This window comes from Rhinatrema bivittatum, chromosome 10 (assembly GCF_901001135.1).
Source record: "Rhinatrema bivittatum chromosome 10, aRhiBiv1.1, whole genome shotgun sequence".
Lineage (NCBI taxonomy): Eukaryota > Metazoa > Chordata > Amphibia > Gymnophiona > Rhinatrematidae > Rhinatrema > Rhinatrema bivittatum.
In genome coordinates this window covers 111,336,042-111,356,700 of record NC_042624.1, presented here as the reverse complement: position 1 = coordinate 111,356,700, position 20,659 = coordinate 111,336,042, and the positions used below count along the sequence as shown (strand labels likewise).

Below are 20,659 nucleotides of genomic sequence, written 5' to 3'. Positions count from 1 at the left end.
TTTTAATAAGGTACCAGAAGGAAGCATTTCCCATAGAGTGAAAAGCTCAAGGAAAGGGAGGCAGGCTTGAAATGAGAAATTACTACTTACCTGATAATTTCCTTTTCTTTAGTACAGACAGATGAACACAGAACCAGTGGGTTATGCACCTCTACCAGCAGATGGAGAAAGGCTGACGTCACAGCATGTACACCCCTGCAGTGACATCAGCCTGCCAGTATTCTCTGCAAAAGCCAACTGTGGACAGACTAACAAAACCATTAACAACAGATGACCATTTCAGCACTCAGCCAACAGGAAACGCTGAGCTCAGACAAAGAATGTATCAACACTAGTCTAGGGACTGGATTAACACTTACCAGTAACCCCTGGAAACACGTAGCCAAGCAGGAGAACCATAGCACAATCATTCAGCAGCCAAGGGCAGGAAGCTGGATTCATCTGTCTATACTAAGGGCATCGATCCCCAAAGACTTTGGATGTCTCCTGCGACTTAAGAAACCTTTGCAGTGCAAGAAGTCACTAGTAGGTCCAGAAAGAGAGGCTCCAGTGATCCACTATCAGCTAAAAGCCAGCTACCGGACCAAGGCACTCATCTGAGAGAAATCCAATATGTATCACCTCAGGAATTCTCAGCTGAGGGAGGGATCATATGGTATCACTACAGGAGAGTGGGGCAAATTCATTTTCTCTCTCTCTCGTCTCCTTCTGAAAACTTTAAGCATTCTCCAGTAGGGAGATGTATGTCCATCATCTGCTATAGACAGAGAATATAGGAAGGCTGATGTCAGCTTTACTCCATCTGCTGGGAGAGGTGCATAACACAGTGCTTCTGGATTCATCTGTCTGAACACTAAGAAAGGAACACACTTGTCACAGAGAGTGGTGAGTACCTGGAATAGTATTCCAGAGATGATAGCAGCATTCATAGGCCAGATTAAAAATGACCTTAACACAGAGGGAGGGAAGAAGACTACAGACTAAGACCAGAGACAGCACAATATGCAGACACAAAATAAGCAGGTTAAGAAAACCAAGTGATCACTTTCTGCCAACATTTCACAATGTTGGCAGAAACATTCTCCCAACCCCTCACAATCCTAGTCAATGACATCACTGCAACATTATTATTTCCCCCTGCCCCTGTACAGCTTCCCCCCGCCCCTTGCACACTTCCCCCTGATTCACCTTTACCTCTATACTACCCTTTATGCAGCTCCCTATTTACAGCTACACCCCACGTCCCCACCGCCCCTTACAGCTCCCATGTACAGTACCACACCCACCCCCCATTCTCCCCTCCCTTATACTATCCCACCCCATCCTCCCCCTGCCCCTATACAGCTCCATATGTACAGCACCCCCCACCTTCCCCGCTATACCCTGTATCCTCCCTCCCTAATGCTGCTCCCTACCATACCCCTGCCATATTTCGCATCATTCTCTTCCCCTCTCTCCCCCTTCCCCTGTGCGCTTCCCCCCCACCCCCGCCCTATCCCTTGCATTGCTTCCTTTTGCACATAATTTAATATTGTCTAATATTGTTTATTATATGTAATCTCTTTTATCAGTTCATTGTGTTTATTTAACCAATTTTATCTGTGACGCTCGTTGGCTCTACAGTAAAGTTAACTTTACCTTTTATCTAGCTATCCTTCTACCATCGATCATTGTAATTTCCTTTCTCAGTTACCTGTAAACCGACATGATGTGTTTCTACGAATGCCGGTATATAAAAGCTATAAATAAATAAATAAACAACATTTACTCTATTTCTATATTTTAGTTCCCAAGAGTGAACATCAATACTAAAATGCTGCTGCATTTGTACCTGCTAGAAGAAAATCTAACTGAATTCCTGTTATAAACATGCAGAGAAAAAAAACTGAATTAAGAAACTCATGATTCCAGGCTGGGCTTCAGCTACCCTCACTGCAAAGGAGTCATTTATATCCAAAACATGTAAAAGTATAAACTGGCAGGCTGGCTCGCTGATAGTGCTGTACACTGCCATGCATAAGGTTCCCAGTTCAATCCCCTAAACAAGGTCTTCTGTTGGCAGGGTTCACAGCATCCTGGGAAAAGAGAGTCAGCCATTGCTTTAAAGCAACACCTCATGAACAAATTCAGGACCCATGACTACAAGGTTCTAGAAAGAGCCCTGGATGCACGGCCTCAGCACTTCATTTGTCAGGATAAGTATGTGGGTAGGCAGGATACAAATGGCCAAAGGTCTCCAGATAGTTGTGAAAGTAGGTTCATGGGGCCAGATTCCAGCCCCAGTTATTGAGCTGGAAGCCCAAAGCAGCAGGAGAAGCTGCAGGATCCCAAAAAGAGAAAAAAAAAGGAAAAATGTCAATGAAGATCGTAAGGAGACTTCCACGGTACTAGCTGGTTTCCAGAAAAGACTCTGCATACAGAAAAGTAGCTTGAAATATTCTCTTTTAGTAAGAATTTTCAATTGCTTTAAAACTTCTGGAAAAAAAAAAATCTGAAAATTAAGAAACCATTAACTGTATGTATAAACTAGAATACTTTTCATGTGTTGTATTCAAACCCTAATGGATGTTTAGAAGGTCTACTTAACATCAGCTTTCCGCAGTTTCATTACTCTTACCATATTTGTGCAAGTACGGTAGAAGGCAGTCCTGTCTTAAGGAATATCTCTCGCACTTCCAAGCCAGAAACATAGCCATCCATATCTTTGTCAGTTTTCATGAATATCTCATCACATTTTGCCTTTTCTGCTGGTGATACAATCCACTAGAACAAACAAAAAATGCTGAATTTAAAAATACATAAAACAAAGACGGTTTAAAAAGCCACACATGAGCTGTGACAATCTGGAAGTTTAGTGAAAAAGACAGCCCAGCTGGTAGACATGTACGGTCCACAGGACTGCCAAGTTGTGTGGGAAAACATTTATTCCCTTCTAACTTGTTTTGAGTGACTCATTTCACCTTGCAGTCTAAGTATTCCATCTTTTCAATTTCTTTTTACCCACAGACACAGAATGGGAGAAAAAGCCTTAGTAAATCAGACCCTAAGTTTGTACTTTGAAATGGAAGGTGAAGTGACTTATTCAAGGTCACAAGGAGTGCGAAGTGGGATCTGAACCCTGGCGCACAGCCTACTGCTCTAACCACTATGCCATGCCTCTCCTTCCCCATATTGTGCTAGATTTTACCTGCCTAGCTTTTATTTCCATATTGTACTGGATTTTAACCTGCCAATTTTTTTTTATTACTTTTTTCTCCTTGCTGTTCAATTAATTCTGTCGTGGCATGGTAGAAACTGCTAACTCTAAATTGAATTATTTTATTCCCATGCACCCAGTCCCCGTTTTCTCATTTACACTTCCTCAATTTTGGGGTGGGCAAGTTTCTGTTCTCTTTAAGGATTCTCACTGGTGTAAAGTCACACTTGAGCAGAAATTTCTCTTTTGCTATCTTAAAGGTTATTAGAACTCATTCACTGAATTTTAGAAAGAAATCTAATAAAATTGCATGGAAATTTTCATTATTTTTCTGCATTAAAAAAAAAAAAGAAGACACAGACAGCGGTTCAGCAGAAGGACAGAGGCGATCCAGCATTTTGTGCCAAGTGCCACAGCTATGATCTCTGCAAGCTAGACCGGCTGACCTGGAGAAGCTGAGGCAAATAGATATATAGAGATCTGCTGCTGTTATTGGGGATTCAATCATTAGGCATATAAATAGCTGGGCAATTGGCAGCCATGAGGATTGCTTTGTAATGTACAGGTGGCAAACTTCAAATAGCACCTAGATAGGATTCGAAGGAGTGCATTGGGGAGATACTGGCTGTCATGGTCCATGTGGATACCAATGACATAGGAAGATGCAAAAGGGAGGTTCTGGAAGCTAAATCTTAGGCTTCCAGATAGGAAACTAAAACATGGCAGATGGAGCTGCTTCTAAACTAGAACATGAGGGAAAAATCAACAGTCACTCAGGAGTTCATGGTTCAGAGCAGGGCATCCACAAAGGATACCATTAAAAAAGGGAAATTAGATTGTCCTGACAGCAAGGATGTGGAAAATGCTGATTCCACATTACATAATCAACTGCTAGTAAGCAGTTGTAAAAAAAGAAAAATAATACGCTTAAATGTCTATATGCAAATGTCAAAGGTGGGATGGGGAGTTAAGAGTGTACAGGACTAGAAGAAAATATTGACATAATAGGCATTTCTAAGACCTGGTGGAAAATGAACTAATGAGACACAGTGATGCCAGAGTTCAAAATATACTGAAATGACAGAGCAGACAGAAGTGGTGGTGAGGAGGCATTTCATGTTAAGGATTCCACAGAATCAAACAGGATACAGATTCTACAAAAACTAACTGTATTCGGGAATCTATGGCTAAAAATTCCATGCACAATGGGGAGGAGTATAGCAGTGGGAGTGTACTACTCTCCACCCAACCAGATGAACAAAAAATGTGAAATGCTATTATAGCTTCCTTCAAACAATTAAAATCTTTAGTTAATCTGGATAGGAGTTTGGAGGTCCATCTGCTTCTCCTGGGCCCAGATTCTGTTCTGTAGAGATCAGAGATTCCCATTAGCTTATAGCACAGATAGAAAGTAAACAACTTACACAGCCAGAACACTCCCTGAAATATCTCTAGACTCCCAACAGCTTATTTGAAGATGCTGTATCAAAAGCTGCCCCTTCTCCATTAGTCCCAGTCATAACCTTTTATTTAGTTTATTAATTTAATAAATCACCTTTCTAATAAGTAATTATAGCGATGCTAACTCACAAATCTCTTATTTTTGTTGTGCATCCTTGTCTTGAATAGATTATAAATTTCAAGGAGTAGGACTGCACATTGTATGTGGGTCTACATAGCGCTGTGTACATACAAATGTTTAATAAGGTATACTGAACTTCATCATCCATACCTGCGTTGCCGATGCTTTTGTGGGTAAAATTCCTACAGGTGGCAAGGACTGGTGAGGCTCCTTAACAGAAGGTGGAGAAGGGATAGGAGGAATCACATGTGCTGTTCCTGGAACACTGAATGATTTTCTCTTAGAGGGTGGTACCAAGGCAGGTGGCAATGACATTGGCACAGGTTCCTTCTCCAGGGCACAATACACCAAAAACATGGCCTTTAAAACAATGAATATCAGATGTTTGAGCGGTTGATTTTGCATTCCAAAATTAACATGGCATACAAAAACTGTTGCTCCGTATTTTGTCCCCTTATATTGCTGCTTGTTGTCCTTCTTATACTAATTGACACTTCCAAAAGAAATCCCATTAAGAAAATGGTCTCTGATATCTTTTACATCAATTAAAAAAATTCTGGCTATAGCTTTTGAGCTTTCACTCCTTTCAAAATGATAATATTTATACAATGACATGTTTATTCTATATACAAATATTTTGAGAAAGCAGAAGTGAAAGTACAGGCAGGAACAAAAAAAAGCAGCACAGACACAAGTAGTGCTGTAGGATGAGGTACAAAGGTACAGGCACTCAGGCTGCATTACGCAAGTCTGCTACCAGTCTTTGCTGGATGAGGGGTACGTTTTTAACTTATTATGGTGGTTGTCAACAAATGCAATGATTTTTTCATGGTTATTTACACTATTGGGTAATCAGCCATCATCTTAACTCTAGAAATGGCTTCCACTGTCGCTTCAGCTAAAAGCCTTCTATTAGGCTTCAATGGTTAAGAGGAAAACAAAAAAGATTTTGGCATTTTATACTCACTCTTCTTTTAAACAATACTCTCCATCTTAAATATTAAATAGAGTCAAGTTCAACATTTACACAACCAAACAACATAATACACTGATTTTTAGTACATGTCAAAAACTAAAAATGCACTATTAATTTGTGCGTGCATCCATTTGCCATAGCACTTGTGTTAAACAGCAGTAAAACCCTGAGGTTTATTGATTACTCTTGGTGCTTTTGCCCTTTGCATATGGTATTCTAATCTATTCTATTCTGTTGGCACTAGTATACGGCTCAGAGATTCACCAACCTTCTATATCTGCAAACCAGCAGCTATTTGTTCCATCTTTCACTCTCCTTCAGCTGTCGCACTACAAAACTTATCCTGCTTGGAGAGCAAGTGGAGGCGATGCAGGCCAAACTCAAAGTAATATACTGAACATAATCAGCATGAGGATGCAACCTTGTATGGAGTTGCCTTCGTACAAATACCACAGTCTTGGCTCCTTCCCAGGTGTCACTGCTGGGGTAGTTGCACAACTTTCCAACCTGTGGAGAATGCCTGGCCTACTAAGGCTCATCCAGGGCTAAGCGCCCTGGGGGTATCACGTCGGGGGTCACCAAAATGTATGTTTAAACCCCAATACCAATAAACAGGAGAACCAAATATGGCCAATTATGAAATCTTTATTGTAGAGAAAAATGTATCTTGGGTTTACAAGGTATTGACGGAAGGAGAGAGAACATGAACACAGGGTAACATGTACAACCCAAAGGGATGACATGGAGCTTCACCAGCTCAAGACATAAAATGCTTACTTGAAGCTGCTCTACAAGTTAAAAAGTTACTTAGATTTTATTTTTATTTAAGTGTTTTTATATACCGGGATAAGTTGGGAACATCATCTCGGTTCACAGATAACTAAAAATAGCAACAGGCTATTTACAGAGAACAAGTTACAAAGTGAATGTTAATAAGGTAACCGTGATAAGCTTGAACAAGTATGTAAAGCCTGTTGCTAAATTATTGTTCATTGTAAACAGAGGTGATGTTTGAAACGTTCCGCAGTATATAAAAAACCTTTAAATAAATAAATAAATAAATAAACAACTAACTAACAGGCTATATAGCGAACTGGTTACAAAGTGAACGTTAATTCAATGTAAGCATGAATAATTGGAATAAGTGGCAGGAAAAGTTTTACAGTGATTAAATGACCTTGGAATAACTTAGATAATTCCTTTAGCAAGTAAACAAAACCAATAAGATCCTCTTGCTGTGTTTCAATTGTTATTTCATGTCTACTGTGATAATCTAGTTGCTATTTATTGAGGTTTAAAAATTTACATCAGTCAATGATTATCTGTAGATGTTTACTTTATTATCTGCCTAGAACTGTGGATACAGCAGGATACAAGTTAGTTTTTTAATAAATAAAAACTACTAACTTCTAATTTCTCAAGCCTTTTTCTACAATCTAATATTTCAGTCAGCTGAGTAGCCACTTTATCAGATAAACCTGGACAGATCAGAGAAATGACTAATTTGTCCACTCAGTGTTTTTCTAAAATCCCAGGACTACCTTCCAGATCTCTTCTAGGTTGAAGATTTGAGGTCTTGCCAGGTGAAATTCAGAAAATGTAGAGGCTCTTATCCCATGATTAATGGATACCCTCCCCCCCCCAGTAGATAGACTTGCTACCATTCTCATAAGGGACCCCATAGAAGAGGCTGAGGTCCTTCCAATGGATTCCATCATAAAAAAGGTACTTTCACTGCTCCTCCATTCCCCTTCCAACTGCTGCCCATGTCACTACTCCTGCTGTTGCAACAACTCCAATGTCTTCCCTGCGCAGAGCCATTCCAAGGTCATTTGCAGGCCACTGAGGTCAAAGAGATGCCGACCTTTGCTGGCTCTCCCAAAAGCGCCATACAAGAGACCAAGACACCCTCAAAAGGTTACATAAATGATAAAGGAATCCATAGATCCAAATGGCATAGGAAGTTTAGTCTCAGAGGTGTAGACATGAGGTTTACCCTTTCTTCTTGCCATGGTCAGAAAAAGAAAAAATGCAGAACACATGTAATTTCAAGGGACCTTAATGGAGCTGCAGCAGCCACTGGCTTCAAGCTGTCAACCATCTTGGATCTCCCCTTCAAGAGTGTTTAAAGGTTTTTGGGGGTTTTTTTAATGCTTCTCCTTATGTAACCCACCTTTCTTCAGTGTTTAGGGCTGAACTGGTACAAGGAATACCCAGTCCTCAGGCTAAGCCCCAATTCACTGTCACCAGTCCTTCCAACCCCGGGTTGTGGATTCTTTGAGTAGTGGTGGAGGCAGAACCTCTACCGCACAAGGCTTGGCAGGGGGAAAATAATTTTTTTTTTAATCACTCTCTCATGGGTTGACTCACTGTTAGATGATTTCTCCTCTCCAGTGTCTTTGTACCCAATACCCAAGAACTCGCAGGACATTCAAGTGGCGTATTTCAAAACAAAATTTACTGTAAATCACAAATATCTTCATTTAATCATCCGAATCAAATCTACTGGTTCGCCTCAGTCCTGGCTCCTCTATGCAAGTGCCTCTCAGGATTGCAAAGCACTAGGAGAAAACCTTTACTTCCAGGTGGTAAAAGCCAGATCGTTAGTGAGGATATTGGGTCTCCTGTCTCTTCTCTGTCTTTATTTTATTTATTTATTTATTTATTTAAACATACTTATATTCCGCTGCTTCCGAGAATCTGTTCAGGGCGGATTACAATAAAACAATCATAAAATCATCATAGTACAAACTAATTACCTATATAAAAAAAACTTACATTACATCCATATGAATACACCTTAAAATAACATTTAAAATAATTAAAATTAAGACATGCTGCTTCATACAAATGCCTCCTCACAGAGCATTAACTAGTCTTTAATGTCTTTCTAAACACTTTAAAATCCTGCTGCTGCCTGAGCTCAACAGGCAATTTATTCCACTCATTAGCTGCTACTGCACCCTGGTTTGAGCCCATCTAAACCTTTTTGACCAAGGAAATAGCTAGCAACTGGGCACCCTCTGACCTTAATACATGACCTGGAGTATAGATTCAATATAATCTCTCAGAACGCAAGGAAAACATTTCTCAAAAGTTTGAAAACAATGGTCACAAACCTAAATCTGACCCTCCACTTGACTGGGAGCCAGTGTAAATCCCTCAAGACTGGGGTTATATGCTGTCTTCTGGATGTCCCAGTTATAACTCGGGCAGCCGCATTCTGTGCCAACCGCATTACATACAACAACCTAACTGGAAGACTGATGTATAATGCACCACAATAATCCAGATGGCTTAAGACCAAGGTCTGTACAATCATTTGAAACTATTCTGAAGGTAACAGTTTTTAAAGGTCGTAACAGCTTGAGTTTATAGAACACAGTTTTTGTAACATAACAAATCTGTTTCATAGACAATTGACAGTCTAAAGACCCCCAAACTTCTCACCTGACTGAATCAGCACTGATAACATTTTAGACAACCAAACTTTCCCCCGGTTCTTCAGCTCAAAACTTTTTCCTACCCATAAGATCTTTGTTTTTGAACATGAAGAAAACAAACAATGGTCAGTAAACCACACTTGTAGTTGCCTGACAATTTCTTGCAATCTGGCTTCAGGTGAATCTCTACTAGGGCTACATGGTAAAAAGAATTGAATGTCAGCGTATATAAAATATTTAACATTCAACAACTGAAAAATGGCTCCTATAGGATCCAAATAAATGTTAAAAAGCACTGATGACAATGTCGAGCCCTGCAGCACACCCCACCTAATTTTACACCATGCAGAATGTCTGAGTCCAATCTGGACTCTTTGTACCCTGTTGGTCAGATATAACTGAAACCAATTTAAAACCGTACCTCCCACACCATTGAAATGCATAACCCTCAACAGGATATCATGAGGTAAGGCATCGAAGGCTGTGGACAAATCTAGCTGGAGCAGGATACCAGAGGAACCCTGATGCAGGCAGCCCAACAAAGTATCCATCACAGTTCTTAATAAATATTCTGTTGAATGATTTCTACGGAAGCCAATTTGATTCACATCCAAAAACTGCCTGTCACACAATCTTCCTGCTGTACCAATACAGTTTATCCCAAGACTTTTACAATAGTTGGTAAATTCAATATTGGACGGTAACTTGCTAATTCAGTGGATGGCAAGTTCTCATCCTTCTTGATAGGCCTTACTATGGCCTGTTTCCAGACTTCTGGAATGTCATCATTACTCAGGGACCTATGGATGGTGATCTTTTTTTTTTAATAACGCAATGTTACATTTGACGAGACTGAAAGATTGGGCATCCAATTGGTAGATGAAATTTAATGCGGACAAGTGCAAGGTGATGCTTATAGGGAAAAATAACCCATGCTGCAGTTACACAATGTCAGTAACCCATGCTGCAGTTACACAATGTCAGTGTGCTGCAAGCTGCAGTTACACAATGTCAGTGTGCTGCGGCAGTCAAAAAAGCAAACAAAATGTTAGGAATTATTAGGAAGGGAATGGTGAATAAAACGGAAAATGTCAATGCCTCTATATCGCTCCATGGTGAGACAGCACCTGGAATACTGTGTACAATTCTGGTCGCAGCATCTCAAAAAAGATATAGAAAAGATACTGAGAAGGGCAACCAAAATGATAAAGGGGATGGAACAGCTCCCCTATGAGGAAAGACTAAAGAGGTTAGAGCTGTTCAGCTTGCAGAAGAGACGGCTGAGGGGGGATATAATAGAGGTCTTTAAGATCATGAGAGGTTTAGAACGGGTAAATGTGAATCTGTTATTTACTCTTTCGGATAATAGGAGGACTAGGGGGCATTCCATGAAGTTAGCAAGCAGCACATTTAAAACTAATAAAAGAAAATTGTTTTTTCACTCAATGCATAACTAAGCTCTGGAATTTATAGCCAGAGGATGTGGTTAAGTGCAGTTAGAGTAGCTGGGTTTTAAAAAGATTTGGATAAGTTCTTGGAGGAGAAATCCATTAACTGCTATTAACTAAGTTGACTTAGAGAACAGCCACTGTTATTACTGGCATCAATAGCATGGGATCTACTTAGTATTTGGGTATTTGCCAGGTACTTGTAGCCTTGTTGGAAACAGGATGCTGGACCTGATGGACCCTCGGTCTGACCCAGTATGGCATGTTCTTAACAGACTGGCTTGTGGTCCTCGAGCACCTTAATTACACTCCAATGCTCCAGGAGCTGTGAACACGGCCTCTACAGAATCCTTAGCCAGCCCAGGAAGGAAGCAGACTTGGGAACGAAACCAAGAATTCCTGTCTGGGCTTACGTCATGAGCCAGTCCTCACAGGTTCATGTTAATGTTTTTCAAAAGATCACCTTCACATTCTACAGCCCTGTTTACTCACTTGACTCTGAAGCATTCAAAGTTCCACTATTCTAGGCCCTAAATTAACTTTAGGCCCTTTCCTATCTCAAGGGCAATTGTCAGAATGTATTTGGAAAAAAGTGACATGACTTTTTAAAGAAATATAGGCCCTTAGATATTTTTTTTTTTTTTAAAAACTAGTATATTTTTATCTCTGTATTATCTTACCCCCTTCCATGCAAAAATGCCTGATACATACATATATGTGCAAGTCACCTAGAAAAATAAACCATAATTTTCAATTTTTGGTCATGAGATTTAATGCAGGGTTATCATAATGGCCCAGTGGAAGGGAACGGTGACTAAAACGGAAAATGTCATAATGCCTCTGTATCGCTCCATGGTGAGACCACACCTTGAATACTGCGTACAGTTCTGGTCGCCGCATCTCAAAAAAGATATAGTTGTGATGGAGAAGGTTCAGAGAAGGACAACCAAAATGATAAAGGGGAATGGAACAGCTCACCTATGAGGAAAGGCTAAAGAGGTTAGGGCTGTTCAGCTTGGAGAAGAGACGGCTGAGGGGGAATATGATAGAGGTCTTTAAGATCATGAGAGGTCTTGAACGAGCAGATGTGAATCGGTTATTACACTTTCGAATAATAGAAGGACTAGGGGGCATTCCATGAAGTTAGCAAGTAGCACATTTAAGACTAATCGGAGAAAATTCTTTTTCACTCAACGCACAATAAAGCTCTGGAATTTGTTGCCAGAGGATGTGGTTAGTGCAGTTAGTGTAGCTCGGTTCAAAAAAGGTTTGGATAAGTTCTTGGAGGAGAAGTCCATTAACTGCTATTAATCAAGTTAACTTGGGGAATAGCCACTGCTATTAATTGCATCAGTAGCATGGGATCTTCTTAGTGTTTGGGTAATTGCCAGGTTCTTGTGGCCTGGTTTGGCATCGATTGGAAACAGGATGCTGGGCTTGATGGACCCTTGATCTGACCCAGCATGACAATTTCTTATGTTTAGTGATAGCCATATGCTATCTACATCTAATCCTGTACATTGGTGACTGTCAGGACTACCTTAGAAGTGAAGCCAGAAGCTTCTGAGAGAAGGGTACTGCCTTACAGACATACAAATTAGTCAACTGAAGTAGCAACAGGCAGAGAGCCTGAATAAGCTCTCTAGTATTTGTTCTTAGTGGCAAGGGTAAGAGGAGGAGAAATCACAACTTAGGAAAGGCATGTATGAAAGCTCACAAACTATTTAACCCTTATCTCAAACTGTAAACAAACTACTCCTAGAGCACATCATACAATATATTAAAAAATAACTGGCCAATAGATAACCAATTTTGCAATCAACTTTCCTACAAATAATGGGGAAAACAATCTTAAATAAAATATTTAGTCATTTGCAATAAAACAACTTACCACTGCAAATTCATCTCGGTCCAGTAATCCATCATGGTCAATATCACTTAGTTCCCAAACCTAAGAGATACCAAAATACATTAAGACCATTCTCTCTCCTTTCATGGATTTCTATGTTCTAAAATTCACATTTCTAAATTGTTACTTAGACTTCCCACCACTCTGATCATACATCACATGGAAACAGTGATGATCACCCAGAGTATTAAAATGTCTAGTCATGGATAAAAAGTGCTCTGCTAAACATGCCATGGGACTCTTCTAAAACTTGTCACTAGCAGAACATATGTACAACAACAGAGAAAGCCCTCTGCTTCTGGCCTATCACACAGTACCAATGCTGGGCTTAAGTGGAAAAGGCCAAAATATAAATAATGTGCTGATATCTACTGAAGAAACATTCCTTTGAAAACGATTCAACTAACTTAGCTGCCTACAATAAATAATACAATATTTTTTTAAGGGCGGAAGACAACTGAAGAGAGAAAGAAACACATTAACTATTTGCCACTAAGCAACTCAATTGGTACTGGGCTTGGGTTTGCTGCTGCCTGATCATCACTGGCAAATTATTGTTCTGAGACGAGAAAATTTAACTTCACATCGCAGCGCAGGAAGTGCCTGGGTTAGAAACTCATTGTCTAGAGAGGAGGGCACTTTTTTTTTACCTGATTAAATAATAAACAGTTTAAAAAATATTTAGCATAAAGTTCTGATGGGGACAACAGCAAATACAAGAGAGAGTCTCTTAAGCTGCATTCTCTTTTAACAGTGGGATTAAAAAAGGTTAGGGACCATTCCCTTACTCCCAGCCAACCAGCACACAAAGCATTTTCTATTGTATCTTTCACTGCAGACATGACGAACGTTTACATTTACAAAGACTTTCTTACTCTTCCTAAAACATCCACAGGTAGTTTGGAGTTTAGCAGCACGGGTTTCACTTTCTCCCCAGACAGCAATCCATTCACAGGGTTCAGGCTGTCAAAGATAACATCATACTTGGCCTTTTCCTCTAACTGTAACGGTAAAGAAATAAATACAATAAGCATCAGATTCCAAGAATGGCAATGAGAAGACATTTGTACATACAATTACAGAGCAGCCTGCAAGAAAAGATTACTTAGCTGGCCCAAAGACTCAGTAGCACTGTTGCATATTGCCATGCAAGACACCAGGGCTTAACTTTCCTGCCCCTCAACCAGAGACGTGCCTTGCAATGGCTGGGCTAGATAGGAAGGGGAATAGTATTAAAACTTGAAGGATGGTGGGGATAGTGGAGGATGGAAGGGGTGGAAGTCACAAATAAATGAAGGCCATGGGACCCCAGGCTCATGCCCTGAAATGAGGTCAGATTCTGAATGGACTGAAAATAGAAAAGCAACAAGAGACAGCTGCCTGGCAGGAAAAAAAAAAAAAAAAAAAAGTTAAAAGTTGATTAACCTCAGCCTCAGTTGCACTCCTTTTCAATTAACACATTTCAACTCAAATTTGATACTGCTGCCTTTTTTTTTTTTAAACAATTTTTGAAAACTTCTTGACATACAAAGATAAGTTAAAAGTAACAGACAAAGCAATTTTTTAGACACTGTACAGCAGTAAAGCACAATACAACCAGCAGGTCATCTGACTCTTCCACATTGACGAGCAATAGTGCTGCTATAATTCTTGAGTAGGTACAAGTGATATTATGAAGCTTCTCTTACTATTTTCTTTATCTATTTAGTGTACATTTCTATCCTGCAGATCCAAACATTACTCTCTCTCTCTACTATGGTGGATATCTTGTTTTTGCTACCCCAGGTTCAACTATGATCTTCCTGCTAGGCTAGCTAAACGTATCTTAACAATAAGCATTGTGTACTGCTGACTTATCACTCAAAACTTCAATCAGATTGGAGCAAGGGTGAAGTCAAGTACAAAACTTTCAGTGACACCTACTGGCCAACTAGAAAGTATTATAGGAGAGAGTGCTAAATGAAGCATAAGAAAAATTCCTCTGGGATTTATTCACTATGTACTGTCCTCTCCAATATTTGAGGGAGGATGGCAGGAGTCTGAGTGCACACCACTTATCCCTCCTCAATGCACATCAACTCACCTTTACAGCCCAGGGGATGTCAGGTCCCACTGTTCCACCTACTAGTAAAGGGCTGCCAGTATCATGCTAGAAGAAGAAGGGACACATTTAAAAAAACAGAACATACTATTACATCAGGGTATTATACACAGAATAAACATGAATTTATTTATTCAATCAAGTTTTATACCACTTCCCCAATGAAGCCATCCAAAACAGTATACAACAGTAAGATACAATTCAAAACATTTAAGGTACTTTTTTAAAATATGTAGACAGCTTTGGGTCTCAAGTCATAAGTAAAATTATAGTTTTAGAAAGAGTCGGTCATAATGAAACATTCAAATTAGAAATAGTTGGGAATATAATATTTTGAAAGATTTTCAGTTTAATTTTTTTTTTTTAAAGTTTTAAGCATAGTCTGAGTTGCCTTTCCTGCCATCTCCAATTAAAATGGTCACCTTGGTTTCAGGACCACCTTGAATCAGTCTAGTCTATGTTTTACACAAAGACCAGAGATTAAGCAGACAATTTAAATGGCTTTTAGCACGCAGAGAAAACATTAAGAAACTACTATGTATTTTTCAAGATATAATTAAAACAAATTATATTCAATGCCCAAAGCTTCCAACAAAAAAATACACACCAACTTGATATTGCTTTGATTGATTATATAAGAATTTGAAATATTCTTACAAATCTCGGTGGTGGAACAACCAGATTAAGACTATTGAGCGAAACATCCAGTCCATTCTGCGCACAAGCCACAAGCCGCAATGCAACATAAAATTCCTAACACGGAAAAAAAAAAAAAATTCACCCGAGTTACACTCTTGCTAATCATTTTTAACTTGAGAATTCATATCCTCTAGGAGTTGTGAAAACGTAAACACAGGTTGAGTCAGATATTCTTATGTTCCTAGATCACAAAGAATACAGTACCTACCATCCATCAACTCTCGTAATAGTCTGGACCATGGATAGACTGCTGCTGCTCATGGCACAACGACCAATGGCCATGCCCCAAAGTTACCTCAAGCACTCTATTGCCACACAGCAACACTTTCCACTCCCACTCTGTTTTAAGTTCTTCTCATCTAATACAGAACTCAAAGAAATATTAATCTTTCTGTACCATTATATTCCTCCCAACTGACACTGAAGGAATAAAGAATAAGCCAGCATAATAATTTGTAAACATGGTAAGATGGTCCACACTGCTATGAGAGTCAACAGAAAGAGTATGAATGGTAAGACCAAGATCTTTTCACCTTCATAACTGTCTACACCATGGGACTTACCCATGCAATGGGAATGAATGTCCATAGGATTTACTCACTCATGTGCACTTTGAATATGTGGTTTTTGAAAATTGCCACAATAGCATGTTACATTTATATGTGAACTCCTTTGAAAATTACCTCCTAAATTTCTAAAATACAACTTTAATCAACTGAGAAATGAATGACTGACACTGGTAACCCCTTTTCATTTGGTCCATAAAGAACAAACTCCTCTGACTTTCTGAAGTCTTGTTTGCTGTAAATAAAGTTACTAAATCTCTAACTTATCATTAAAATCAGCATTAATACCTAAGGATTGGAAGGTGATCAACTTAACACCCATTTTTTAAAGGGGCTCTGGGATGATTCAGGAAACTACACACCAGTGAGCTTGACTTTCGTACTGGACAAAATGGTAGAAGCTATTCTAAACAAAATTACTAGCCATCTCGATCGACACAGATTAATGGGGTGAAGACAACATGCATTTATTAGCAAAGGGAAGTCTTATGTTACAAATCTGTTGTTTGTTTTTTAAGGGGTTAAACAAACATGTGGACAAGGGTGAGTTTGTTGATAACACTGTATCTGAATTTCCAGAAGGCTTTTGTCAAAGTCCCTCATGAAAGGCTCATCAAGAAATGAATGAGTCATGGGATAGGAGGCATTGTCCTATCGTGAACTGGTAACCGGCTAAAACATGGGAAAGTTGGAGAGTAGGACTGAATGGTTAGTTCTCTCAATGGAGAAAAATAAATAAGGGAATGCCCTAGGAATCTATACTGGGACCCGTGCTTTTTAATATATTTATAAAGAATCTGGAAAAGGGAACAATGAGCGAGGGGATCAAATATGCAGATGACAAAATTATTCATAGTAATTAAATCACAAGCAGATTGTGAGGAATTTCAAGAGACCTTGCGAGACTGGGGGATTGGGTGTCTAAATGGCAGATGAAATTTAATGTGAACATATAGGGAAGAATAATCCAAACTATAGGTACATGCATATTAAGCATCATCACCTAGGAAAAGGATCTGGGAGTCATTGTGGACAACTCTTTGAAATCATCAGCTTAACCAGGAGACAGCAATCAATAAAGCAAATAGAATGTTAGTTATTATCAAGAAAGGAATGGAAAACAAAATGTAAAATATAATAATGTTTCTATATTTTACTGTGTATGTTTTATTTGTAAGCCACTTAGGGCTGTGTATAAGCGGCATAAGACATTTAAAAAAATATATATATTGACCCATGGTGAGACCGCATCTTGAGTACTGCGTGCAGTCCTGGTCACCCTATCTCATAAAAGATAAAGCAGAACTAGAAAAGATATAGAGAAGGGTGAGTCAATGATGAACAGGATGGAATGGCTCCCCTATGAAGAAAAGCTTAACAGGAGAAGGCTCTTAAATCTGGAGAAAAGATGTCAGGAGATATGATGAAGGTGGTCTATAAAATCATAAGTGGGGTAGAACAGGTAAATAGGGAATTGTTATATACCCTTTCCAATAATACTAGGAGAAACTCAATGAAGCTAATAAACACATTCAAATTGGACAATCATTTTTCACTTAGTATACAATTACATTGTGGAATTTGTTGCCAGAGGATGTGATGAAAACAGCATCACTGTTTAGATAAGTTCCTGCAGGAAAAGTCCATAAACTTCTATAAACTATGTAGATTTGGGAAAGCCACTGCTTGTCCCTGGTTATGAGCAAGGATTGGATCTATTCTTTGGGATTCTACTGGGTACTTATAATCTGAATTAGCCACCACTGGCAACAGATTGCTGGGCTTGATGAACCCTTGATGTGACCCAGTTCAGCATTTATGTTCTTATGTTTGATGCTCTGAAAATCTAACAAAGTTTTTTCTCACTCAGATTCTGAAGATTTGGAAATGACTTGCCGACTCGGTTTCTGGATTTAGGTAAAAAGTAATATTAACTTTTGGAACAAACATAAGAATAGTTCAACAAATAATTTGAATATTAAAGCCTCATTTCTATTAAAAAAAAAATAAATCCATGTCTTAATCGGACCAATGACTCCAACTGCATGGAAGACCTGGGTGTTGGACTAAGTATGGAGATGTGAATGCTCATCTACCGAGGAAGAGACAATAACAAAAATGGATTTGGATAATAAGCAATAGCCTACAAGATGTCAAGCTTCTATAGCTAAACAAAATAAATGAAACCCAAACAAGCAGAAATCAAAAATTCAACATACATAAAATATTCCGCTAGTAATGAGAAGGCTCTTTTCACATCTTCTTAATGGAGGTATAACGTGACCTTCATATAATGTCTCTTTGTGTGAGTGGCTTGTAGGAAAGCCTTAGAGATGCGGCTTATGGAAAAAGCCTTTAAAACACAGAGACTAGTTTAATCAATCGGTCACTTATACCAAGTCCATATGTCCTTCCAGCTAAAGCTGGTATTTCTTTTAACAGCTGTAATTACCCAATAGTGCACAATAATTGAAGAGAGTTATAAAAATGGTTTGGAGGTGAGAAAGGATCAGCTGGGAGAATGAAAAAGGGTTGAAAGAGGTGAAAGGGGATGGGCTGAGCAGGTGAGAGGAGCTGGCTATGTAAAGAGGGGGATCAACTAGAGGGGCAGAAGTTGAGAAAGGTCTTCTGGAGGGGATGGAGATTGAGAAAAGGGATCAGCTGGCAGATGGGGAGGGTTAGAGTGGAGCAACTGTTGGAAGGGGACCACATTTCCGCTAATTTGATTTAATCCTCTGGAATCATGTGAGTTTAAGTGCTAAAGTGGAGTTATATTGGATAAAAGTTTGGAAAACCCTCACTAGAGGGTCCCTCAATATGACATGTAGATAAGTTGCATATAGTAGCAGCTTCTATAGCAGGGGTGGGCAATTCCAGTCCTCGAGGGCCACAAACCTGTCGAGGTTTTAGGATATCCTAATGAATATGCATGACATAGATTTGCATACAACTGAGGCAGAGTGCATGCAAACCTCTCTCATGCATATTCATTAGGGATATCCTGAAAACCAGACTGGTTTGTGGCCCTCGAGGACCGGAACTGCCCACCCCTGTTCTATAGGATGCTTTGACTCTCTTTAAGTCTTGCATTTCCAAAGTCTAAGTAACTTAGAAAATGATTTTAGAATTATCCCTCTATGGTAATACATGAGTCCACTCTCTCTACCATTTCTTCAACTTCCTCTGCTTGCCCATATATAATAAAAATGTTTGAATTTGATGGACATTGTAGAACCTTGGATAACCCTTCCTTCTCTTATTGGCTTAAGTAATATCAAGACCTGCTGAACTCTCCTCATATGAGTGTTCCAGCAAACATAGGTCAAGTGCATTAAAAACTTCTGAAGTACTGAGCAGAACTACTAAGGAAGGGCAAGGCATGCCATTCCATTTATTGGCAAGACCAATACAGAGTTGATTGGAAACAAATACACTCATGATGTAATGGGGCAGCTGCTTGAGACAAGTCTGGGGAGGGAGCTACTGGTCTGCTGTATAGCAAGCAACAGTTTACCCATAAAACAGCTTAGGTGAAAATAAGGTAGGTCAGAGCTTAACAGAGAAAATGGATAATATTAGTTTACAAATAATTGGGTTTACCCTTCAATTGACCAAATCTTTGAAAATCCTGCAGAAATATGGTTAATAGCTCCTCTTCGAATAAAGGAGAGTTGGCTTTCTAGATATTTAGCACAAGACATTTATGATTCACTAGAGTTAAGTGTGATCTGTACTGAAAGATACTTGCCACAATTTCTAACAAACCCTCTCTTCATATGATATTTTCAAATGTATAAACTGCCTCAACAATTCAAAACAATTTAGACACAAAACACAGTTTATATTAATTAGAAAAAAGAACATTTTACACAGCCTACAAAAGGTGAGAATTTTTACAGTCTTAAACATGGAATATTAAATTTATAAACACAACCAAGCATTCTCTGAAAAGAAAACTTTATATTTAATGGTTATCTCATTGAATATGCAATAAAATAACCTTACCTGTTTGTTCAAATAACCTTTTGCGTCTGTATCAGCTAAATCCCATATCTATGCAGAAAGGAAACAGATAATTATAATACACAGTAGAGTTAACTCCTGAAAAATAAATTGTTTTAAGGGAAAATCTGTCACAGTAACTTACAAAAATCTGTTAAAATATATCTTTCATTTACAAATTACCTGAGTTCCCCCTTCCCCCCTGGATCTCAACCCAGCCATCACAGTGACTGCCCTCAAACAAGGACCTCAACCTTTGGCTCATTTCAGAGCCAGATGGGAGAATTAATGATCAGATAAGAAATCATCCTAAATCCTAACATCCTGCAAGGCTCAGTTTCTCCCAAGAAGCAAAGGACAGCCGTGGAGAAACCAATGTTTGTGTAAACTTAATTTGTGCAAGTCTTTCCTCATAGCTCACAGCCTAACTTAAAAATATGTTTAATTTTTTAAATGCACTTTATTTATGGTAGAAGCTTATGAATATGCCCAAAAGAAAAAAAGATTTGAAATCAAGGGAAGGATAAGCCACAGTAGTTCTGGGACAATTTAGTTCCATGTTAATATGAGCATTTTAATAGCTTAAATTCCCCTAAATTCTCATGCTGCAAATTTACAGAATATGAAGAAGCTATATAGATTCAAAACTCAGGCACTGCAAAGATCAGCACAGCAGAGTGTGAAAATGCTCCTTCCTGGTGTTGTCATTCTTTAAAAATATTTACCAGAGTAGAGCT

The 20,659-nt window shown here is 39.0% G+C and overlaps 1 protein-coding gene across 3 annotated transcripts in view; it reads right to left on the bottom strand.

Annotated features, from left to right (window-relative positions):
- The window catches only part of EPS15 (epidermal growth factor receptor pathway substrate 15), a 211,933-nt gene that overhangs the window by 143,639 nt on the left and 47,635 nt on the right, over positions 1 to 20,659 (bottom strand). For all 3 annotated transcript variants that reach the window (XM_029617440.1, XM_029617441.1, XM_029617442.1), the window contains exons 4-10: positions 19,926 to 19,973; positions 15,313 to 15,408; positions 14,638 to 14,703; positions 13,430 to 13,555; positions 12,537 to 12,596; positions 4,929 to 5,138; positions 2,618 to 2,763 (exon numbers count right to left, since the gene is read on the bottom strand). In XM_029617440.1, the coding sequence (XP_029473300.1) occupies positions 2,618 to 2,763; positions 4,929 to 5,138; positions 12,537 to 12,596; positions 13,430 to 13,555; positions 14,638 to 14,703; positions 15,313 to 15,408; positions 19,926 to 19,973 (752 nt within the window). The remainder of the gene's footprint in view (positions 1 to 2,617; positions 2,764 to 4,928; positions 5,139 to 12,536; positions 12,597 to 13,429; positions 13,556 to 14,637; positions 14,704 to 15,312; positions 15,409 to 19,925; positions 19,974 to 20,659) is intronic.